Source organism: Anser brachyrhynchus (assembly GCF_964034855.1).
Source record: "Anser brachyrhynchus genome assembly, chromosome: 9".
In the NCBI taxonomy this organism is placed as follows: Eukaryota; Metazoa; Chordata; class Aves; order Anseriformes; family Anatidae; genus Anser; species Anser brachyrhynchus.
The window spans coordinates 1,076,246-1,101,636 of NC_137703.1; the positions used below are offsets into that span (position 1 = coordinate 1,076,246).

General features: G+C 43.2%; 1 protein-coding gene across 1 annotated transcript in view; it reads left to right on the forward strand.

The window, feature by feature from the left end:
• Positions 1–5,590: 5,590 nt before the first annotated feature.
• LOC308199911 (uncharacterized protein) overlaps positions 5,591–25,391 on the forward strand; it is a 35,874-nt gene continuing 16,073 nt past the window's right edge. Inside the window, exons 1-2 of the mRNA XM_080604771.1 lie at positions 5,591–5,778; positions 16,868–17,104. Coding sequence (XP_080460897.1) covers positions 5,683–5,778; positions 16,868–17,104 — 333 coding nt within the window. The 5' untranslated portion in view covers positions 5,591–5,682. The remainder of the gene's footprint in view (positions 5,779–16,867; positions 17,105–25,391) is intronic.

A 25,391-nucleotide genomic window follows, 5' to 3' on the forward strand; every position in this document is an offset into this window, starting at 1 on the left:
ACAGTACTGTACATGGCTTATAAGGCTCTGCTGCAGATTTTGTTGAAGCGGATGGAAGACCACGGTGTTCAAGGTCACTGATGTTTAAAAATTGGAGAGAGGCACATAGATCTGTGACATGTTTCCAATGATAAAATGAAGTGGAAAGTTTGAGTGGAGCCTCTATGAAAAGGGTGAGGACCTTAATGCCTCACAGGGGAACACAGAATTTCCATCCTCGGTGTATTTACGTGGGAAGTATATAGTTGGGTCTGCATCAGACTCGGGCCTAAGTGCACAGACGCTTCCCTACAGCAAGTGGGGCTGAGCTCGTGCTTGCCTCCCAGGGCGCCCCAGCAGTGCTTCGCCTGCCCGCAGTGCAGCCTCCTGATTTTGGACAGGTTTCTGCAGTGCTCTAGATCTGTGTAAAACCCCCTGGCAGAAACGCAGCTCACGTCCAGTGTGGTGACAAACCTCTTTGTTTTCTGATGAAAACAAATTTTTACAGGTAGGGACTTAAAATGTAGTTTGTCCTACTGAAACTGAGCTGCACACGTCAAAGCACATTTGACAAAGAAGGAAAACAGGGATGTTTGGTGTCAGCAAGACAGATTACTCAGTTTGCACTGCTAAACCAATTCCTTCTTCGCTGTGAGGCAGAAGTCCCTGCTGCTGAGGTAAATCCCCTGACGGAGGGAGGGGGCAACCAGCGGCTGCAAGAAATTTTTTCCAAGTGCGGTGGAAGCAGAATTTCAAAGACTTGCCTTAAGAGCCAATCTGAAGTGGGACAAAAAAGGGAACTTGCTTTACTCTTGTTTTTGAAAATGTTTGGATAGCTCCTTTTCCATTTTGTCTTCATAAAATAAAATAATTTAATTGGTAAACTGGGACTATCATGTATAATTTTGTTCTGATGAGTGACTTGTTTTATAATTGCTTAGATTTTACAGGAGAAATTCCAATTTTATCTTATCTTAAGACTCGTAAGTGATAGAAATTCATGCTGTAAAACATAGTTTGTGTGAGCCTGTTGCTGACAGTTGATTAAAATTCTGGATTTCATGTACTTAACATCATGGCTATGTGAAGGAACAAAAAAAAACCAACAATATTGACGGTGTGCTGTATTAAAATTACACAGTCAAAGGAACATGATAGTTATGCAGTAGGAAATGATTGAGGAATATACAAGAGTGCTGGAGAGAACTGAAACCACTGAGTTGGTCGTGTTATTTTTAGCAGCATGTGGATGAACAGTAAGGGAAAACGCGGGACACTTCCTTTGCTAGCATAGTGCTTTGGAAAGGCCTAAGCATCCTGCGGAAATGAAGAGGAAATCCTTAAAACTGAGGTAGAGCTGGCTGGTGGAAAGGTCAATTACAATTTAGTCTGGTCTCTGGGAAAGCAGTTGGTAAGGTCAGAGAGAAGTTTTCCAATAAATTTATGAATGAAAAACAGGGTGAATGACAAGAGCATAAAACGCGGCTCTCCAATTACGAAACGTGAATGGCACAAACTGTGTTAACTAAGGCAGAATTGGTTACAAAGGATAGCATTGGCACTTCTTTTGTATCCAGCAAGGTGCTCTCCTTCAAGCCATTCAGAGTTCAGTGCTGTCGGAACGTAGCACTGGTCAGGGAGAGGCAGAGCACTCCTTTCATTCCTCCAGGAGGAAACCTTAATGTGATCTTGAATTTTAAAGTGATCCAGAATTAGGTAGAGTAACAGATACCACTGTCAAAAAAATGGGTTTAATGCAAAGTTCAAACAGAACTGCTATGATGTTGATGTTGTTAGCTATGAGGAGTATGTAAAGAATCTTCCCATATTGGCTGGCTCTCTTAAAGGCCATCCTGCTGCTGTGGTAGGAACGTGTGAGAATCCTTGGCTTCAGAAATAGTAGAAAAGTGTTTCAAACTCTCTATAGAAAGAGCAGTGTAAAAAACCTAACCCTACTCAAGATGTTATTTTCAGTGCTTTCAGGAGAAAAATGTCTGTGTGAATGTGATGTGGGAAGTCTTATATTTTAGACTAAATACCAGTTTATTCTTCAACTCTTTGATGTGCCATGCCATCACCCGCAGAATGCAGTAGTTATTTTAAAATCATATGATGCTGAATCAGATGATCAGACCACGCAATTTCTTTTTTTCTTTTTCTTTTTTGCTTACTGTGATTTTTGCATGCTTGCCATTGACAACACTGTAAAGATAAAATTTAACATTTGGAAAAAGTGGTTTCTGCTGTCAAGAGAAAAAAATGTTTTCCTTCTGATTCTTGCATGGACTTGAATGTCAGGTTAGTGCCAGGCAAGCTGACATGCTCTATCTTACAGTCTCGATCTGAGTACTGGATAATAAGGTATTTCACAAGAGCCTTCTCACATGTGATAGGCAGTTTGATGTCTAATATTAGCATTATACTCAGCCATCACTAAGCTGCAGACTGGAAAAGAAATTCATTCTGTTGCCCACATTAAAAGAAACATTACAATAGTTCTATTGAGGCATTTTCATGCTTTGGAGCAGGAACTTTCCATTAGTTTGAGAAATTCCTGTAGTCAAGGGTGTGCTGTGCTGTGTCTTTGTAGAAAACCACCCAGATTTGATTAAGATACAGGATCCCGCGAAGCCTCAGTTTGCCTGTGCTGCACAGCGCCGTGTGGTGGTTGCTGATGCAGCCCTGCGTGGAGCAGGATGAGTTCCAGAAGAGCGCGGCCATCGCCGGCCTGCTGCTGCATGCACACCGGCCAAAAGAACAAGTCTGAGTTTCTGAGGCGCTGCTGCTCTCGTGGATGTTACGGGAGGTATGTGGGCTGGCGCGTGCTGGCGTTGAGGCTGCCTGCATGTTCTCCCCAAGCCAAACAGCAGGCAGAAATCAAGATGGGGTTTCCTGGTATGTGGTTGCTGTGGGCCTGTGCTAGGTAAGAGCAAAACCAAATGGGTTGAGTTTAGCATAGGGACAAAAGGGTCTGCACACCAGTAATGCATACTCTTCTCCAAAGTGCCTGTTCTGCAGTAGAAGCCAAAATTTCTGTGCCTTCAGGAAAAAAAAAAATCTGTGTGAATGTGATTGGCCCAACAATATTCTGTTGTCAAGACAATGTCATTAACTTGTACTGGCAAAGTGGGTTTCTCAGGGTCTCTTGTACCAGTCAGCGCAGACACTGATGATCGATAAAAGCTATGACGTCCCCGTTACCTACGCTAACCGAGATTTGTGCTGTGGACCTGAAAAACGTAACCCTCTTCACCACGCACACGTCAGTAAGACGCCATGAGCTGGATTTTCTTTTCTTTGGATTCCCTCTGAATGTAAGAAAACACACACGGGCAATGTTATTGAAAGTGTTAGAGCTCGACGTGAGCTTTCAGCAGATGGAATAGGCATCAACAGCAGGAGTTGTCCCACTCAGGTTCTTGCTGTTAACATCAGCCAGTTGCTCCACGGCTTTGCCCAGTCGAGGCTGTGCGCAGGGGCATCGCACCCATCAGGGAGAGCTGCCGCAGGCTGCCTGAGCTCTTGGCCTCCCGTATGGCAACAGCAGCCGCGGCGAGGAGCACCAGAGCTGGGGTAGGCAGTGCTCAGTGGTTCACTGTCAGCTCTGGTGGCAAACGCTCCTCGCCTTTCTGTGCGCGCCGGGGAATTTTGCACTGCACAGTGCAACATGTCATCCTGGCTTTAGATGTTAACAACAGGCGCAAGGACATGGATATATCCCGGAGTTTGGTGCTGGTAATTTTCTCCTTTTACATTCCTAAGCTGTTGTGTGCCAACTCTTTGAGGGTGGGCTTTTACTTTGATGTTTTATTGTCTTTCAAATCAGTAGGTTTACCACTAGTATTTTCTGAAGGGCTTTGGAGGGAGAGGGTAGGGAGAAATAAGAGATGTAGTAATTATGAATGTACTTGGTTAGATTATAAAGTCTCAAAGCTTATTAAAAATGAAAAACCATGGCAACCTCAATAATGCATCCCACACACAGTATACCTAACTAACAATGTGTAAAGTACATTTAGAAAAGAGAAAATAAGCAGAAAGACAAGGGGAGAGAAAGCATTCCCATTTTATGTTGCTATTTTTAATTCTTAGATCATGAGTATTGACATACTTGTGCTGGCAGCACCTCTAACTTTTACATAAATGTGGGATCTCTTCTCAGTATTGTCCTTTATTCTCCTGAGACTTCCAATAGGACTTTTAGTAAAGGACAGATTTTAGCCAGGGAATGAAAAGCGAACATAGCAGTTTCCCTGAAGCTGCTTCTCCCGAGAAACATTTGGAGTTTTGGGCAGTCCTGCCTCTCTTTGACTCTTTGGATCACAAGAAAATGTGCAGAAACGTATTGCCCTTTCTGTGCTAACATATGCCCCATATACGGTATAAACATAACGTCAGTATCTGTCATCTAATTCTTGCTCAGTGAGGCTGCAGATACCAGAGAAGGGGACGGTGTTTTCTTGGTAAAGCGTGCTGCTCCCGAGCTGGGGAGGTGATTGTTTGGTGTCTGTACTGCTCCTCAAGGTAGTGGAAGTAGAGGAGATGCTCAGTAGAAGTCAGATAAGCCGTGCTGTGTTATTTACCCTAAAAGCATTAGTTTCAGTCAGTCACAAGCAGGGTTTCATTCTGAGGCATTCAGGATCTCTGAAACCGGTGAGCTAAATTATTCGGATGGGAACAGGAGGAGCATGGGGAATCCCCAAAAGATGGCTCCGAAACCCAAGCCCAGCATTCTGTTGATGACTAGGAAACTTTGGACAAATAGTTTTTGCAAATGTCTTCATAGGAACAACAGTCATTTTATGGATTTTGGTGCTAAAATTGTAAAGTGAGTCTGTCGTCCTGGAAATTCATGGAACTAGCTTATTAAAATATTTGTGTGATTTTTCTAGTAGAGCCTGTGTTTCGGCTTCCTTGCCCTCCAGGCCTGTAATGGTTGGTAGCCCCCGTGCCCCTCCACCAGCAGGCTGCACCAACAGCCTGCTCATGGTCACGCCTTCGTGGGAGAGAAGCTGGGGGCTTGCGTCCCTGCTCAGGACTTCCTTGCATCGATGCAGACTTGGATAGCCTACAATTTCAGCAAGTATAGCAAATTGCTGGGCAAAAAAGGTGTTTGATGAAGGCTGGTTTTGGCATTTACATGAATTTTTTGTTGTTTGGCCTCTTTCCCATCTTCTCCCTTACTGCACATCGGAGTAGCTCTCTCCTCAGATGGCACCGCGTCGTGTTCCTCCCCCGTGCTACTCCCACTCCAAGATGTGCAAGTGGATTTAGCGATAGCAAGGAAGTCTTGGAAGAGTAATCTATTTCTGTTTTGACTCAAGAAATAGTGTACATGTAAAGGAAGGATATATATTATAATGTATGCTAAAGTCAAGCAGCAATGTGCCTAGCAGCTTATTGCAATTCTAATGGCACATACATGTGCTGTGCTTGCTGTCCTTTTAAATGCTTTTATCTCCTTCCGTGCTTAATACAAAGAACAGTTAAGGAGTTAAGTACAATCAGGTGGAACCAGAGCCAGGTGAAATGCAGTCTGTAAGATCGGTACTTCCCACCTGAGCTGTCATAAGGTCTCTGCTGACTTGGGCAGGAGAGGAGGACTGCCAAGCAGCTAGGGGCTCACTGCAGCTGGATGACTGCGACCCCACTGAGGAAGAAGCAGCGCTTTGGGAAGTCCTACATTAACTGCTGCAAACCCGCATGGAATCATCACTGCTGCGTTGTGGGACTAGGCACAACCAGCCCTGGGGTTACGCCGGTGCTGTAGGGATAACAAAGCTGAGGGTGTGGGAGGAGGTGAGGCCGGGAGCGAGGACTGGGCTCGGTGCCGTGGCGCGTGGGGCAGTCACGGAGCTTCCTGCGCCCAGCCGTGCCCGCAGCGTGCTCCCAGCTCCTGAGGGGATGGCCGCAGCTCACTGAAAGGCTCTGGCTTCCTCCTTTCCCTCGGTCGTCCCTGGTTCCTGCCAGGACAGGATGGCTTAGAGGTGTGGGAGCTCCCGACAGTAAATCCTGCAGAAGGAAAGGCAGCAGGTCTCACCTGTGGGCATCGGAGAGCATTCTGTCAGCATTGCACAGGGGGGGGTGGAAATTCCCTGCAATGCGGGTGGGATTTTACTGCTTCCAGACAGGCTGTGTAGACAGGCATTTGTTTTTCTGGGTAAGTACAGGAATGTGTACAGCAGGAGCAAAGCCTATGTTCAGCCACTAATGGTGAGATGACTCCCAGAATTTCGTAGCAAGAAAGGAAAGAGTTCCTGGTGACTAGAAAAATCTTTTAGGCATCAGTGTATTAGACAGAAATGTGTGTGGGAGTACTGAGCTTGTCATTCGTACAGTACATGCAGTACAATACTGAAATAGCACATTTATCACCCTAGAGACTGCCTGTGGACACTGATAGTTTCTGTGCTTTCTTTGCAGTAAAAAATATATTTTTTTTTTTTCAGAATTTTTTTTTTATATTGAGGTGGCGTAGCAATCTTGGGAGAAAGCAACCTTCAGCTTTAGCCTAGCTAAGTGCCCTGAAAGATTTAAAATGGTTTAGAGAGAGCTTATGAGTAACTGTTTTGCCAGATGCTATGCATAGTTAGGAATCCCAAGGCCGAGGTTAATTAATTTTATTTATCTAATGTACCTTCTACATGCTGTGATCATGGCAACAGTTAGTACTGCCTGAAATTTAAGGATACTTCTAAGAGGCTGTTTAGCTACAGGCAGCTAAACGTTGATGACCTTTTTTTCTTTGCCTCCCATTTCAGTCCCTTGCCGTACCAGGGTTTTGAATGGCAAGGCGCTGCATAAAGCTGTGCAAAGGGTGTTGCAATGGAGACAAACCAAAGGGATTTTCTCTCTGCGTGAATTCATAAAATCTGATGATTATGACTTTCTTAATGGCTTCTTTTTAGCAAAAGTCACTATCACACTGTGTTTTCAAGGAAGGATGAATTCTGCTTGTTTTACTGCCAGCAGTTAATACAACTTTTTATGAAATGGCACGTTCTGCTTTTTTTCTGCGTGAATAATACTCTAATTACAAAGGTGAGCTGTATAAGAATGAGTAAAGGGGGATTGGGTGTTTGTTTATTTCCTGTCTTGCTGGCCATCCTGTTACTTAGTACATTTTGCTTGCTTTTATGATGATGGTTTTGACTTCCCATAGCCACACCAAGCTGTCTCTCTCCTGAGGAGTGAGCTCGCGCAGCCTCCTGGATGCAAGCCCTGCAGTTGAAGCCAGGCGGTAGGCTTGAAAGGCTTTGCCTCAGAACTTCTGAGGTGCCCTGGAGCATTGGCTCCAATATATAAACTTAGAAAATTTTAGTGATCTATCCTGGTAACTAGACAGGGTGCTCTTCAGCACTACTTGAGGGATAAGTCAGAGCAGAATGGCAGGAAAGGCTGCCTACGGATTCCCTGCAGGTGCGTGCTGCTGCCTGCTAGCTGGCTGGTTAGCAGCAGGCAAACAGTTAAATGGTTGGATAATTGTGTGGATAATTACAGGACTCTGTGTTTTAGCAGTAACCTGCATTCAAGATTTTCTTTTGTGCATAATTAACAACAAAACACCCGGGTATCTTAGTTCTCTGTTTACTACGCTTTATGATATCTGGCCCAATAAAATGGTTAGCAGCCTTTTCTCATTTTCCAACATGCAATTAATATATAAAAACTGTAGCATGTTTTAGTCTTTTATGGCCTTTTGTTCACTAAATATGCTGCAGTAGGTCAGTATGCTATAGCTGTTAGAATAAATAATTAAGCAGGATGGTTGTCAAAATTACTTAATGTTATATTTTGATGTGTTATTTTTACTGCTTTAAATTCCGCTTATTCATTTGATGATTAATTCATGAATTTCAGCCATTCTGAATTATGTCATGAGTATGAATTGTTGCTGTAAAACAAAACAAACAAACAAAAACCTGTACATTGAAATGTGAAGTTTTTCCTTCCTTTCCAGTAGAAGAGGTGAGAGTGCTTGTTGTTCACACAACACTTGGTTGATGGGCCGTCTAAATATTGCATAAGGCTCGATATTACATGCTTGAAGGCATCAGAAATGGTAACCTAAACCTCACATGTAGATGACTTCCATGGAGGTGTATTAAAACTGCTGTAATGTTGAAATAAGCCAGATTCTTGCTCTGCGGATCTTGCCCTGCAAAGAAGGCACACGGGGTGCTTGGGGCAGCAGATGTTCTTTGCAGCAGTGCCGCGGGCACCGGCACCAGGAAGGGCAAGGCAGCACCCTTCTTGGCCACACGGGCTGCTAAACGGTGCCGTGCTGTGTTGGGCTCATCCTCCCAGAGTTTCCTTTCTTTGGTTTTTGATTAGTTCGAGCATTAAGGGGGGAGGGAAGTAGATTGGAACCTTTTTGTGAGCATTGTTAGCGTCAGATGAATCAATATTGGCCTCGAAGGTGAAATATTGTAATTTATTTAAAGAAGTATTAGCTTATTTATGGTCAGGAGGGGCTTTTGTAATTCGTGACACTGACATTTTTGATGTGACTTTTGTGTTTTTGTTATTAGTTTATGCAGATTAGTGGGCTTTACTGAGAGTTGCACGTGTGTAATCACGTCTAAGTTGAAACAGTTCCTTTGAATTACAGCAGATCTAATTTATCATTATTTGAGTCGACAAATTAAATGTATTGTTTTGGATGAATCCTGTTTGGCTGCATTAATTGAGCACAACTGAATCTATTTACATAAATAATTTTAGGATGATGTTATTTTTTGATAAGTAAAAATTTGCCTGCCTTCTGTATTACCTCAGCGCTTGCTTTTATTAGAGTATGAGAAATAATTGTTCTCTAACTGAATACGTTTGCCCTGCATTTGAGGTGTCAGTGTTGTTATTAACTTATGTATAGGAATTATATGGATTTGATTTTTTTGTGTGTGATAAACTGATCCTAGAGCAGGCTAGGAGGGTGAAAGGGCCGAAACTCCGCTCACAGGGCACTCGCAGCTGGGGAAAGGCCTCTGGTTTTCAGCAAGGATGCATTGCTTTTGTGCTCCTTCCAAAGGGACGTAGTTAACCACAGAATCACATTGTGTGATTTAAAAGTGCTAACAAAAGTAGTTCCTTGAATAAAATGACAGGTCCGGTTGCCATGCTCCCCTCTGGTAGGCAGTTTCCTGCGAACAGGGTGTTCTTTGACTCGGGAGGAGTGACCCAAGCGGCACAGGGCAGTGCGAGGTTTGGGGCAGCGGCCGCTTTCTCACCAGCTGTGTCAGTCCTCTGTAAGAAAAATCCTTCTGTGTGCAACGGATCAGGCATCCCAGGAGCTGCTGTTGGTTAGGATCTTGAGAAAAGGTCTGGAGGTGACTCGCTCCGGAGGTCCTGCAACGAGACCGCGTCCCTCGGGAAGCTGCGCCCGCTCCCCAGGTGCGACCTGCGCTGTGCTGCCCCTGGGGTGGGTGCTGGTCCCCAGCCGGCACCGGGGGGTGACTCGGGTCCCCCTCCCATGGACACGCCAAGGCTTAAAGGTAGGTAACAGTGCGGGTGTGCTGCTTAAATCTGCTGAGAGGAGACATTTAGGTACTATTTCTGTTTAATTGGTCTCTCTCTTGAGAGTAGGAAAGAAGAGTTAAGCCTTTTTCGGCCCCCAAACCTGTCTGTCGGGGAACCCAAGTGCAGTGCTATTTGTTCCGCTACCCGCTGAGAAAAAGACAGAAATTCAGCAGCTGCGAGCAGCCCCACAGCTCAGTCTGTCACTGTCCCCTCTCTGTGCTGCTCTGGGACCACCTGGGAATTGTGTCAGTGGGAATGTGGTTTTAATGCTCTCCCTGAGGCAAGATCCTCTTCCTCCCTCCCCCCTCATCATTCTCCTTAGGTTTCAGTACTGGTTAGAGTCCCTACAATCGTTCCCTTAGGCCTGGAGGCAAACTGTTTAAGGCATGCTTTTTTATTTCTTCTAGATATATGGAACTTTTCTGACACAGGATTATTATTATGACACGTAATTATGATTGGATGTCTTCATTATATAATTGCATGATATATAATGAGTAGCAAAAGCTTATTTCCTTTGCTCTTTGAATACTGAACTTCTGAGATTAATTAAGCTGATACTGAAAACGCTTTTAATTATATATGCTGCATAAACATCACTATTAAGATCAGATGAGAATATTATTGCCTGAAGAGTTTCTTAATTTTTTTGAAATATCCACTGTGCGTTTTATATTACTGTTTAAAGAAATGTCTTGGTTTTTTTTTTTTTTGCCTTTTATTTTTGTGTGTGTATGTGTGTGGGGGTGAAATCTTGGACAGTGGATGAAATAATAGGGTAGTACCTGAATATTTGCTAGACTAGCTACTTTGCAGTATATAAAAGCAATACACTAAAATTAAGAACATTTTATTTCAGTAAATAAATGTTTCCACGTGTTTAATTGCTAATCTAATGACCCTCCATAGGTAGGAAACTGATGTACATTCCTATCCTTCCTTCTGAAGCTCGTCACCCTAAAATCCTGGTAAGAGTAAGGGCAGAAATGATGCAATCAGTGAAGAGGATTACAGCTGGTTTGCAGTGACTGAGTTTGCATGAACAGTCAGTTCACAGAGGAAGATGAGCGTCTCTGCTAAAATCAGTCAGATGGAAGAAGGAATCTGGATTTGGATAACACTGCATGAAGCGATGGGCTAACATAATGGGCTAGAGATCTTCCCATGTTTGGCTTTTAAAAGATAGGTTGTCAGGTTTGTTTAAGATTCATCTGTTTACAGAACTAATGTAAATGAGGCCAAAAAAGAAGTTAGATTTGTGGATTTGATAGGTTATTCGGTGTTTGCGGAGTAACTTTGCACACCAAGAGTTAGGATTTCTATCTGTTACAAGCCATGCAGTTGCATACTTGTGCAACTCTGTTACTATTACCAGTGATTGCATGAGTATTTTACTCATCTAGTGTATGTGTACACAATCCTAGTTCAGGGAAATAAACTGTAGAAAAGGATGTATGAATGGAATGGTTCTGGTTTGATGTGGTTATTAGCAGTGACCTCGTGATACTCGTGGCCGTCTGCTTTCTAGCCCTTCTCCACCGTGGCCGTGTGCTCTCAGTTTGCCCATTCCCCCTTTGATGGGCTTTCTCAGGAGTCGGTCTTGCTTTTGCTTCTATGGTTTTGGAGACTTCCTTTGAATTCTACTGTTCCATTTAATCTCATGGTGAAGTGGCACTGTGTGTCTGAAGTTATAAAGGTCAAACTTCTGAGTCATATCTATGGTCTTCATCACATCAGCTCTCACCTATTACTGGTCTTGAAATGAAACAGGACAAAAATAAGTTGTAGTCTAAAACCAGCTGTCTTGCTCTGTTTTATGTTCACATTTCTGCTTGGTGGGAGAACTTTACTGTCAGTCAAACATTAGAGATTTACAGGATTATCAACATGCAGAAGGTAATATCTGCATGAAAGAGGTGGAAAATCAGGATGTACTAAAATTGTACATTAACATTTTTCATAGGTTTTGTCAAAAGTGTGATTTAGCTACCCTTTTCTAGTGAAAATTGCCCTGAAGAAAAACTGCTTCTGTTTTACACAACAGCCATAATCCTCACTGAGGATTATTAAGGACAGGTTTTGTTGAGCACGATAGGAAATTTTTTTGTTTAGGCCTGGCTTGACCGCAGTCTTGACAGCTGAATCTACGAGCAGTTTCTTCCCTCCCTTTTCTCTCCAACTCCAGTCTGCAAGAGATGTCTTGTTCTAGGCAGAGGTAGCCAGAAAGAACAGATGAAATAAAAATTAATAAATAACAGATGGTCTTGTGAACTTTCCATTTCATTGAAGGCTTTTGGGAACATATGCTTAAATTAGCAAAAGACAATAGGCAAGGTAATTGTTACCATATGTACTGAATGTATGAATGTATCAGCAAAACTTGGGGTTCTCTTTATTGTAGTGCGTGCAAAGGTTTTCATTTTCTGAAGAGAACTTCCTGGAAAGTGAGCAAAAAGATTTGCCACCATCTCCCCTTCTGTCCAAAGCAAAACACTCTTTTTTAGTGACAGTGTTCTCATGCTTACTTACTCAAGCTTGCTTTATTAAGTCAAGGCAATCTGTTCAGTGATTTTTTTAAGCTTGTTGTTACACCTGGATTTACTGGTCTATCTTCTAACTGTTAAGACAGGGGTCCTATCAAGGGATTGGTTTTACCAGCTATCCTTTCTCCGTCTGTTGTCAGTTTTTAAAGATCTAGTTATATCTTTGATGCCCTTTCCAATGAAGTGTTATTAGCGTGCCTGCAGAATGTAGACAGAACAAACTTTGTGGTGGTTTTTTTTTTTTGGAGTACCATTTTTTCTTTTGTGTCTCAGGAGACTTAAAAGGTTGACCAAGAATTACAGTTCTGTTGACTAAGCTGCTTTGTGCTGCTGTCTTTATGCATTTGTATAGTTTCCCTGTCTCCCATACAATAGGCATTTTGCGTTATCTGTCAAGTGCTCAGGAAAATTGACTCATTTATGTTTCCTCTTTCCCTCTCACTAGTCATTTACAACCATCTAAATGGATGTGTGTTTGCAGCAAAGAAGAACTCAAATTCACTAATTGATGCACAAATACACTCATTTACATGCAAATTTGTTTTTTTAGAAATGCATCTATTTGCATAAATAAAACCTCTTTTCCAAATATTACTGTGAACAAAAGCAATTTTCATGGATGCCAAAAAAAGAAGTGGCTGAAAAGAAAAAGGCAATTCAGAATTTGCATGATAGTTACTAATTGTTTTCCTTGCTATTAGCCTGTCTCTGCTTAAAAGACAACACTGGTTACTATTTAATTTCTGAACACAAATCAGCGTGAGGGTTTTGGCCTGCAGTAGAGGATCTTAACTGAGCGTACCGAGGTGTGCAGGTCCCGGCAGCAGGCGCGTGGCGGAGCAGCGGCCATGGCAGAGCTGGGCGCTTGGCCCCGCGTCTCAGGGTGCTGCTGCATGATGCTCCCCCCTCGTGCTGCTTCCCATTGTGCTCCCTTCTCATGGGACATCGTGGAGCTGGGAGAGAATCTCAGCTTTCTCTGAGGGAAGGAGGAAGTATCTTTGCAGCTGGCTTTGCCAGCTTTGGTTTTACGGGTTGGTCTTTCAAAATGCTATTGCTTGGGGCTCCAGAGAGATTATGGAGGGCACAATGTTTAAATTGGAAACAAATAACAATAATAAAGTCTCCCTCTACCTCAGCCAAGTAAATGTTTTTTTTTCATGTAGAAATGTAGAAAAATATAACACTTTATTGTTCATCTTAGTATTCATCTGAGCATTTTTCTGATAAAATGTAGTAGTCAACGTGGCTCGAGATCATTAAATATGACTAAGCTATCAGCCATCTTCAGGAAATAGTAAGATCAGGTTTTCTGGGCAGAGCTTTACTCCATAGAAAGCTCTACTTGTTCCCCATATCAAGAAGGGGAGGAAGGGTAAACCAAGGGTGCTTGTTCCAAGGAAGCCCTGGTGCACCTTTGTAACCTCCCCGTTAAACCTGGCTGCTTCACATCAGTGCAGTTGGTGCTTGCAATGCACTCTGCCCGGAGCAGGGAAGATGACACAAGCCATGCTTTACCTTCCTCTCTGGGACAGAGCAACCAAGCCAAGGAGCCAAGGAAGCTGCTGTCCGAGCTGACAACAGATGAAGAAAGCGTTACTCCTGATGTCCTAAGTGTCTGACCCTTGTTGTCCTTCATCCCTGGATGGCCTGCGGTCACCCCCAGGCACCGAGGACAGAGGCGTGCCAGGGCCAGGCACCTTCCCGGCTGGGGCTCCTTGCAGGGCTGTGCCCAGCCCGCTGCCTGCCCAGCACCCGAGGAGGGAGTAGCTTCCCTTGTTTCTCTCTTTCCTCTCTTATATTCAGGAATGTACTGTCTTGTTCAGGTGGTCCCAATCCCTGAAATCCAGTGTTGCTTTGGAAAGTTGGTATTCCTTGTAATTAAATGCTGTTCCTACAGTGCCAGTTTTGGTTACAGTAGCCCAAAGCCGAGCCTAGGTAAGAGTTTTGTAGGTCCTGGGTCCGGATCAGCCTTACTGGTTGCTGGCGGAAAGCAGGCTTGCAGGGGTGTGCACACCCCATGGGAAGGAGCCACATTTCATCCCCGTTTGCTTGGAGCGTGGGCCCAAACTCGAGGCAAAGGACTGGCACGTGGCAGAAATAACCCTGCTGGCCCTTTGTGCGTATTCCTGGGACACAGAAACTTCATTAACGACACCTGCAGCATCACATACAGCAGCATTCACAATCCCAGCCAGTTTGGGGGGAACAGAGCTTTCTTTTCTCATCTGTAATTTTCTTCCTCTCCCTTGCCCATACTTCCTGCTTTTCACAGCAGTCCTGGAAGAATTTCAGGAAGCGAATCTATTATCAGCCTTTACAGATGTTTCTCCAGCTTGCCCCCGGTGCAGCAGCCCCGTTTCCTTTGGGGCGCAGTGCCCCTTTCCGCTGCCCGCGCCGTGCCTGGTTCCAGGGGCGTCCTGGTACCACGATGGCCGAGCGTGCCTTGCTGTGTTCCTGTCTTTTCAGGAAAAGTTTGACATTGTGGTTTCCTTCGTGAGAAATGTGTCTCGCTTGAAAAGGAAACATATTTTCCTTCTAAAAAAGCACGCCACAAAGAAAGCCCCCGGAGGCAGAAAGCCACCTCCGGAGGTGCTGCCCGGGGGCAAGGCCTGCTCGGGCCTGGGCGCCCGGCCTGGTTCGAAGCCCTGGTTACCGGCACAATGCGCTTGGCTGCATCTTCATGCTGCTTTTCCCAGTGGGTTTCAGGACATATAACAGAGAAAGGGAGAGCGGAATCAGTCCAAGAGTGCCGAGGAAGAAATGAAGCAAGAAAGAGTTAGATTTCTAGGAAAGAAATGGCAGAGCGCAGTGTAAGATTCGCATCTCCCGAGACTACTTCTCAGCCCCTCCGTTACGTTCCCTTGCCTCTTTGTGGCCCTCCTCCCTTGGAAATACGTGGCGAATCGAAGCAGCACGGGTGGTGATGAATTTGTTGGCTGGGTAGTGACATTCATCCCATTTTGCAGCTTGCAAAAGGGGTGCCAAAAATGTCTGGTGTGATCTCTTTTTCTGGAAGACATTTCTAACCTGTTTATCGTTTTAAAAGCATCAAAGATGAGTAACTCAGCTGGGATTGTTTTATTTTTGTGTTCTGTTTTCACTGAGCAAAGATAAGCATAAAGGCGTCGCTCCACACTTCTTTAATTTAGTGTCCGATTATCTTCTTGTTATCTCGGCAGTACATTAATGGAATTACACTTGGTGCTGTGCTGCCTGGCGGAGGTCACCGTCCGTATTAACCTTTGGGACCGGTGTGTTGTTCAGGTTGTTTGTTCGGGAGGGCTATGCCACGACGTGCAAACAGGAGGCACTGCACCTATGCATGGCGTTCTTCAGGTACCCAGATTCTCTAGATAGCGAAACAAATCGTTTTGCTGTAATCTCCTCAGTCAGCAATCACACTTTAAAGCATGAAAACGATAAAATACGAAAACCGAATTTTATGAAACAATATACCTATGTATGAAATATAGCCTACTTACAAATACATCATGTGACTAATCCATAGTGATTTTGTATGAGATTTGCTTAGAATTCTTTATATATGTATTTTGCACAAAACTACTATTAATTTAGGGCTTAAAGTCTTTTTTTTTTTAATGTTGTGAAACAGACAGCAAGCTGTTCTGCCTAAGCACTAAGGAAAAGTACAAGTTAGCTAATCATGTCATTTACACGTTTGAATGTTTTAATTTCACTTTTCCAATTTTGTGTAAAATGAAGTCACCAACTTTCTTTCATGTGAACTAGTCTTCCACAGCTGAAACCAGCAGGCCTCCTGACTTTTCAGAGAGCAAAACTAGATAAAGAGGGGGACAACCAAACAAGCCCACAGAACTCAATCCTGTGTTTTTAATGAGAGTTTTGAGGGAGGAAAAAGTCAGGATAAGGGCATGTAAAGATGCCCAAGAGATACCAGGATCAAAGCTTCTGCAAATCCAGCTGCTATGAATTTAATGTGCAAAAGCAATTTAGAGGCTGAGCCTCATTGAACTAGGCTTTGAACATTGAACTATGGAAGGAAAAGAAAAAAGAAAAAAAGTCAAATTTTACAGGGGAAAAGCTGGTTTTAAAATAGTGTGACTAAACTATCTGACTCTGAAAAACATTGCAATTAATTAGATATCTGAAATACTTCCTTTTAAAAGCTTTACAGCTCAAACATTTTCATATATATGTTTTCTCTATATCTATTCATTTGCTTGAAAAGATTAGAAGAACAAAAATGTTTCGTGTGGTATCTCGGTGGGGGGTAGAGGTTTTTTTTATTTTTTTTTAACAAATACAATGTAAACCTGTAGCATAAAGTAGCAGGAATAACAGGATAAGTAAAGAAATAAATTCAGATTAAAGACTCTTTGTATCTTTCTCTTTTGTCTGTATGCCATTTGTATAAATTATCATTTTCATAACTAAACAAAAAAGTCACTGAATTTTACATTATATTCTCTTAATGGCACTGGAGAAACAATATGCATGAATTCAAACTTTATAATAGCTGTAAAACCACTGCTACTTTTATTGTAGCTTTTACAGTTTGCAATAAAAGTCTTTGGTGATTGTTCAGTTCATGGTAAATTAATTTCTTGCTTTTTTAGTTCATTGTATATTTTGAGGCTATAAAATGAATATTTACAGCTATGCTTTTCTAATTCCTGCAGCCATTTTTGTACATAGGTTGAGTTAATTATCACATCTTCACCTTGTTGTTTTGCTTGTCCTTGAAAGTCGTGGACTTCATCTTGCATGTTCCAGGTCATTTGTAAAGTTCCTGCTGAGTTCAGTGGGAGGGTCTAAAAACATTCCTAAATCTTCTTTCTTCACAGATTTTTATTTCTGCTGCTGCAACAACAGAAATACAAAGATCAGAAAAACTGTACCGTTCCTGTTACGTGACTGCTCTCTCAACTGCATGTGGTGTGTATGGGGCAGAGCTGTGTCTGCACGCAGCCGTGATACTGAATCGAGATGGCACCAATGCACACCCATCTAGAGCAATCCTCCTGAGGGGCCTCACTGCCTACCTGATCGTGTGCTCAAGGTATTTTCAAGATGTGAAAGAGGTAAGTGTATTTTAGATATATATACTGTATGTTCTGTGGGTTTTAAGTTTTGAAATTATTTCAGACAATAAAATGTCATTATACAGAGCAATGAATAGTTTAGTCCTAGTTTTGTAAAAAACACTATATTCGTAGTTTAAATGAGTTCGGTGTTTGTAAATGGTGGCAAGAACCTTGTGACATCTTTTCATTGTGCTGGTGGCATATTTGTTTAATGAAACATGCCTTCCTCGAAGTAATAATGCATTAAGAAAGACCTTTCATTTATTTGAAGTAGGGAATAGATGACATGCTTTAGGTTCCCCTTTTGGACATTTTTTCTCTGAAAAGTAGGAAATTCAGTGACATGGCTATTCAGGCTAAGAGAGCATTAGAGTAGTAACTGAGCTATTTGCCTCTTTGGATGAAAGAACATCAGAAGTAATTCATGAAAAGCAATCCAAAAAGATCCTGGGGGGAGCGAGAAAGGCAAGGAGCCAAGTACAGGCACTGGACACGGGGTGAGCAGCCTTAAGGTTTTTCAGGAATCCGGTGTCTGGCCACCCATGGAGGCAGCTTTGAAGCACAAAGAAGCTCAGGAAAGCTGGTAGATCTTCCAGAACAGCGTCCTTCAAGTGCAAGAGTAACCCATCCCAATACTCACAAAGACATTTGGATGTTTCAAGAGACTGGCTTGGCTAACAATGCAATTTATGATGAAGCTCTCATGCAAAAACACAGTGTACAGGAGGTGGAAGAGAGGACAAGCTGCAAAGGAAGAATTTTGAAACGTTGGCTGGGCACATGGGTTAATGTTAGGTAAGCCAAAACAGAACTGGAGTTGAGACTTGCAAGGGACATCAAGGGCGACAAGATGAGCTTCTACCGCTAAATTAGCAGTAAAGGCTGAGCAAGGAAAACGTGGGCTCGTTGCTGAATCCAGTGGGTGATTTTGTGACAGTGGGCACACGGAGCTGAGAAACTCAATGCCTTCTTTGCCTCAGTTTTCAGCAACTTCTGTGGTTACGGTAAAGGTTGTTGATAATGTGTTCAGAGGTTTATCATCCACACTACAGTTGGATGGAGCCTTTAAAATAGAGGCACACGTGGGCAGCGTCTGTAGCGGCCTTTTAGTACAGCGGGGAAGTGGATTCCTGACAGTTTATGGTGCATTGTGTGGAAGGCAGACATCAGTCTGTCAGAACACAACCACCAGACACCAGGAGGAAGCTTCAGAAGCAGCACCTGCTGTACTTCCAGCACGTGCGCTGTGTGTGTTCTGCCCGTACAGCTGCCTGCTCTGGCATTGCTCTCAGGAAAACAAGGCAGTGCTGCACAGTTCACCAGTAAGCGTACTGGGCCTTAGTCCTGCCATTCCCTGAGCAAAATTCTGGTCACTCATTGTGCCTCTTCCAAGCTGCCAGCACCCTGCTGAATTTGATCATGAGGCTGTGGGAAATGGGATGCACTGAGGTGGCAGGAAGGGAAAGGAACTCATTGCTCCGCTGCTTTTCTTTCACTAAGTAAATACACGGCCTGTCTGGAGCAACCGTGCTTGTGTGCATGAGGAAATCTCACCATTATAAAATGCTCATGTGGTAAAACTGAATTTAGGAGTTCTTGGAGGTAAAAGGAGAGGATCTATTTCATGCGAGAGACTAAATGAAGCTCGTAGTCAATAATAAAGCACGAATGACATGAATAAATTTATATAAGCTAGTTTCATTGGAGTGGCGGGATCCATAAAGTGTGCTAATATTTCTTCTTACACTGTTTGGATGCTTAATGTGTAGAACATTTGGTTCTGAACACAGTAATCTTTCTCTCATAAAGTGTCTAACATAAATAGACTGTATTCTGTACTAAACTTTTGTGCATTTTCTATTTTCTGGCTTGGATGAACACAAATCTTTGATTTTAAATGGCCTGTTTAGCAATCCTGCCACCCATTCCAACCCCATTGCTACTATGGCATGTGCGTGTAAATATATGCATTGCCTGCTCTGACTAGCATCTGCCTCCTTCCTGCCATCGTCTGCGGAATTAAAGCAGAAATACTCATCTAGCATAGAATTTCAGGCATAGAGTTAAACAGGCATAAATTTTCATGTTACATTTCTCGTAAAGATACTTTAATTTTCACAGTTAATGGTAGTTGCTAGGCAAAGCAAAGGTTGTCTTAAGATCAGAACCAGATGTTTAATTTTTATATGAGTCTCTTACCATATTAGAAGTGATAAATTTATGCCTTTTGAAGCATACCTTAATGATGGATTGAGATTAACATGCAAAGTACCTACAGAAACACTGGCAGTCCTCCAAACCTGACTTTGTTCTCAGCAGCTCTCTTCCTTACCTTTTTGTTCTTTCTGTTAACAAATGCCACAGCAGTGGTCAGTAATAGCAGTGCAGATACAGAGGGAATAGAGAGACACTGTTGTTACTCCACAGTGGTTAGAACTGCAGTGGGGTTTACAGTATGACACCATTCGCTTGGATCCTTTAAACTACTGGGCTGGAGAGCCCTTGTTTTGTGGTGAGGAGTCAAAAATAGTGACGTGAAACCAGATTTTAAGAGTTACCACCCCTAAGTACTTATAGAGGGACTTCCAGTGACAATGGGGCTCTTGTCTCCTATGGGAGTCACGGTGAGTGTGGGGCACAGAAGCTTCTGGAATTCATCTAGCCTCTATACACACTGTCCGTATCCAAAGTGCTTTTATAAATCTGGCCTTGGATGTTTTTGGTCCAGGTGCCATTTGATGCTATGTGCAGGTCGATACAGTGCAGTTTTGCTGCTTAAACCCAGGTGAACTAGTGCTTCTCACTCAAGATTTTTGGAATATATTTTCCAAAACAAACATCTGAAGATAAGAGGAAAACAGAATCCTGGTTTCTATGACAGCTGTGGTTGAAGAAGATTTAAAACCAAATATCGTATTAATCATTTTACAGGAAAAGTTGATGTTTTTATAATAAATAGTAATAGCATTTATTGCGTATATTCACTTTAACAGTAAGACTAGTTCAGGATTCCCTCAGCCAGCCTTTAGTAGTGATTTGTCACGTTTGGAAAAGGACCTTCCTATTTATTAATTTGTGCTTCTTACCAGTGATTTTCTTACCAGGCTGGGGGCAGGGAGGAGGTCGGTGCCTGCGGGCAGCGGGTGGCCACGGGCTGCCCCTGCTCATGGCAGGCTGCTGCAGCCGGGCTGCTAGAGCTATAGCTCCGTGTCATCTCAGCTTAATGAGAGAATGAGTTCTGGAGGTTATGGTTTGCACCTTTTCCATAGGTAAGACATGCTTTTTGTTATTTTAAATTAAAAGCAATGGTTTTATGAGTTATACTGATTTTATTATTAGCAATATCGAGCAAAGTATCAAAGGCAAATTGGAAGGGGGGGAAAAAAGAAAAAAAAAATTTTGAGCCAGGGCTTGAATCTCTTTTATTTTTAGCACTTTTTCAAGTTACTATTCATAACTGCCAGAAACTGACAAGCAGGAGAAACACAGTGTGAATCAAGATGTTCAGTAGTCATCTGTTCACGTTTTTAATTTGCAAATTTGACATGCAAATAATTCTTTTGCTGCTGGTGTTGATGCTGCTGAATGGTGTCCACACCCCTACTGGTGTGTTAATGGTCAGCTGTATGGGGATTTTGGTCAAAACTTAACTGGTGGCTTTCTGTATGTGGTAGCCATTAAATGGCATAATTTAAAAAATAATATATGGTAAAAATCCAAGATCTTACATCCATAAGCTTTGTAATATACTCTTGCTGCTCCAAAATAAGAGTCAGAAAAATGAGAATTATGTGAACTATTCAGCTGAGCTTCATGTCCTGGACTTAGTAACTATTAGTGCCTGCTCTCCGAGGGCGCGGATGTTTCAGAGAAGAGCTGCCCACAACAGCAGAGACATATTCTTCTCTAGCAGCTTTTGACTGTCTCACCATTTGCCAGCCAGCTGTACGTCTGAAGAGATCACTTTCTATTTCTCTTCACTAGAAATGATCCACGCTAGTAAAAGAGATTGAGAGAAAATATTTTTCCAAACGCTCGTTTAGGAAGAGGATGAATTCATTCTGTTTCTCCTGCAGCAGGTAGTGCGTTGCAGTTAGAACAGGGCTGGAGGCTGCAGCAGGCGGTGCTGCGGGCCCGGTGTCCGTGCTGTGCACGCCGGGCTTCGTGCCTGGTCCCACAGGCGAGTGTACAGTCACAGCGGGAGCATGTGAGGCGTGCATCTTGCTTAATTCATGCAACGGAAGTCCAGTTTGTGGGCCATGGGGATTGCTCTTTGGTGTAAATCAAAGCATGGGAGCGGGAACAACAGAGAGATGTCAGGCGGGCACTCCAGTCTGAACTACGATGGAAACACAGACAGGTCCCGTGTTGACCATGGTCTACCACCCAGGAGGCGACAGACCTTGGGAAGAAACCTATCCCCTTGATTTCTTAATGCCTTTCTCTGTTACAGGACTTAAACAAGCACCATTATGTTAATATCTATTTGACCTAATTATTTAATGAACTGTTTAATAAAGGAGTAGACTGGCCCAGACTCTGATATAGTGAGCTGCACAAAATCGGTCGGTATTCAGGAAGGAACACAAGGAACGAGGACACCAATGCATTATTTATAAAATTGGTCCCTTTAGAACATATTGCTTTTATCTGCTTATATATCTTGCTGAGCTGCCAGTTGGGGAGGAAGGGGAAAAGAAAGGAAGAGAATAGGCGTTTTCACTGGAGAAGATGTATTCGGTGACTTTGGCACCCTGATGGTGCAGTGAGCAGGTTCTCATCACGGGGCGCTGAAGTCTCAGCCTGCAGCAGGTGCTAGGGAACGAACTGCTGACAGCACCAACGGGCAACCTGAGGGCCCGCATCAGGCCTCAGAAGTCATTTCGGCCCCAGGACAGAACTGCAGGGCTGAGCCCCGGGGAGCTCCCGGTCCCCGAAGCGCTGGCTGTCCCGCTCCGCTGGGCATGCGGGGAGGCCGGCGAGGCTGCTGGGCAGGGCGGGCTTCCAGGGGCTCGTGCTCACGGTGCTTCCCCTGGGGAGCTGCAGGACGTGCAGCAGTGAAGGCAGGGCAGGGAACGCGCTGTGCGTGTCTTCAGGCGGGATGCCTGTTGGTGAGTCCACTGGATGGGAAGAAGGGAGTGAGATTCCTGAGTGACCTGCAGTAAGAATTTTTTCTAACTGCATGCACACTGCTATTAGTGCAATTCTATCCGAAAAAAATCGAGTTCAGGTTGATTGCCTGGGTGTAGTGCTAGCTTGGAGTGCCCTGTGGCAGTCATGCTGCGGAGCAGAGGTTCAGCCAGCGCCTCTGGAGCTAACTGGCTTGGCCCTCTTGGGAAGAAAAAGCAGCATGGGAAAACTTGTCTGTGGCCTGAAACTAGCAAGGTTCTTTTTGTTTGTTTTAGGCTTTTTATCTGAAAGAGAAACAGCTTCCACTTTTTGTCGCAGATGAACTGGAGCAGTGGGGAAATGGTTCCATTGCCTCATCGTCTTCCTAAAGGGATGTTATTCCAAAAGCCTAGCAGCTGACTTGGGGAAAGAAACAGGAAAACATTTTGTTTCTCATCTCATAGCTGTGCTCAAATTTTACTGGAGTTTTAAAAACTCTAATATTTTCCTCTGTGAATCAAGTTATCATCAAAACTCTTTAACAAACAGCTATTGATTCAATTACAAGCAACAAATAATTTTAAAGTATGAGACATTTCCCTTACCAAATCAATTGATCTTCTTCATACAAAGTACCTAAAATGATCATAAGGGCTGCTGCTGATTCGCAGAGCTAATGAATCGGATTGTAAAGTGTGTGTAGGCTACACTTTATGCCCCTTAATTTATAAGACAACTCAAATGTGGAAACTGGATGCAGACACAGTGTTCCTCTGTTGCCATTCACTTGCTGGATGGTGTGTTAGGGAGTGATTTCTGAAAAGACTTTCAGAATTAGACATGTGCGGGCATGGGCCTGAACTGATTAATTTTATTTATTTTCAGACAATTAAAAATAATCCACTTCTTTTGGGAAGGAATATTGATATTTTGGTCTCAAGATACATTTTTTTTTCTTCTAAAATATCTGATGGTCATGATCATGTGAAGGCCTAATTAATTACTTATTAATTACTCTTGTATCCCAGTGATGTCTGGAGGCTTCAGCTGAGATCAAGATCCTGGTATACTGTGCCCTGTATAAACCTGGAAATCAAGGCTGTCAGCCCATCTGTATGTGCCATCTGAGAGATAGCTTAATAAAAAAAAAAAGCACCTGCTATTTTAATTGTGTTTCAGGTGATCAATAAAATCAGACCAAAATTGATCCATTGCAGTCCTGCTCGATGTCCTTCCACTTGAAGCTGTTTTCCTAACTGACGGGCACGGGCCATCTGATCTCGGTTGTGTAGCTCCCTCGGAGCAGAGCAGATGCTTTCCAGAAGTCAGATGGTCAGATCGCTTAGTACCAGGCTAGCAAAGCGGAGCAGAGCAGGGACTTTAGATGTCAGGCTGCGGGTTACACCCTGAGCAGGGGCTGACCTGCTGTTCTGGAAGCAGCCCTTTCCCTGCAGCTTCTGCCGACTGTCGCGCTGCGGCGGGCGTGCTGTCAGAAGTGCCATCTGTCTGTCCAGCACCGTCGTCCTGCACACCTTCTGCTCCTTCCGACCCCAAAGATTCTTGGAAAGTGCCAGTTTTGTGTTGGCACTGGGATGTAGTCACCAAGTTCGTTTTGCATAGCAGGCTGCATTTCAGGTACAGAAGTGTTCAACTTGGGTGCAATGCTACGGAGTACCTGCTTCTCGTACCCTCCCTAGTTTAAAGGGGGATTTCAAACTGAGCTATGTGTTGCACAATGTGTTCAGGTAGCTAAGCGGCTAAATAGCTGAAAAATGTTGGGTTTAAACTGCTTTTTCTTCTTCTCGGAGTTAAATTGAATGACTACTTCAACTCCTTTATATGTAAGCCAGAGATATGACTGTGCTGTCACAGTAGACGGAGGATTAATGAATCACGCTGATAGCATGGTTGGAATATGCTGTTTGGAAGACTGTAAATACCCAAGATGAACTTGAAATGATCTGAAGTTAATGCTCTGAGCAGGCATTCTTCAGGCTGTACTGGTCACATAGTGATGTTACGCCTACGTGCAGCAGACACGTCAGGTTTGGCAGAGGGCTCGGCTCCCCGCGCTGCCAGGGCAGGACTGAGCTCGCTGCGGTTTGAAAGCTGGCTGAGTCCCGGCTGTGCCAGCTGCAGCGTGCCACCGGAGCGAAGGCTTTTCATCATGTCTGTCTTCCAGTGTGGGGGTTTTGTTTAAGATCCGGAGGTGTGAACACAAAGGGATAGAGGTGATACACTCATCAATGCCATTTCGTTGTCAGAAATGGGGACCTGTAAAAAAAAGAGCAACAACAACAAAATTAGATGTTCCTAAAACAGGGAGTAATTTCTGTCATACAGTTGTTGGTTTTTTTAAATACAATGTCAAAAACACAGAGTTAATGACATTTGGAAATTTTTTAACCCTTCAACTGCAAAGATCCCATCGATATTGATAACGAAATGAGGAAAAAAAGGGTGTTTACATATGAAATTAATGAAAAAATATGAATATGAATCCCGTTTATTACGAACTCTATATAACTGAAGCTGTGGATTACCATACTACATATACCTGTTTTGTTCACAGGCTGCAGTTTAAACATTGTCTGCCGTACTAGGCATGTGCCTTCATTCATCAGCATTTTTTTCTAATGGCTAAGGAAAATGGGAAAAAATGCTTTCTCATCTGTTTAAGAAATTTGGTCGTACCCAATGCATATATTATATAACGAGTTATGGTTATGTCTCCTGTCTCATATTTTTCTTCAAAAGACAAAGCAAAAGAGTTATTAATATTTAGAGTCAAGCAAAGTATGTAAAAGAAATTAGAATATCTGTAAATATGTCATGCGGAAGGACTCGCACAGCAACTCTCTTTGCAAACTGACAATTCCATCGTCTTGTTAGCTTTCTGCAGGGGACTTGCAGTGACAACTCAAAAGTTTGTTTCTTACTCTCCTTCTATTATGCTTTTAGATGATCTTTGCTTACCTGTTTGTAAGTAGATACAGTAATGGGTATTTTACAGAGGAAGTACAAGGCTAGTACTTACAAAGTATTTCCAGATCTTTGAATTAAAGGCATAGGTTCTGTATCAATGATCGTACAGCAAGTCTGGTGGCTTCAGCAACTTTTATTAATTTTCTATTTATATCAATGCATATTAATATAAAGTATGTACACGTCCTGT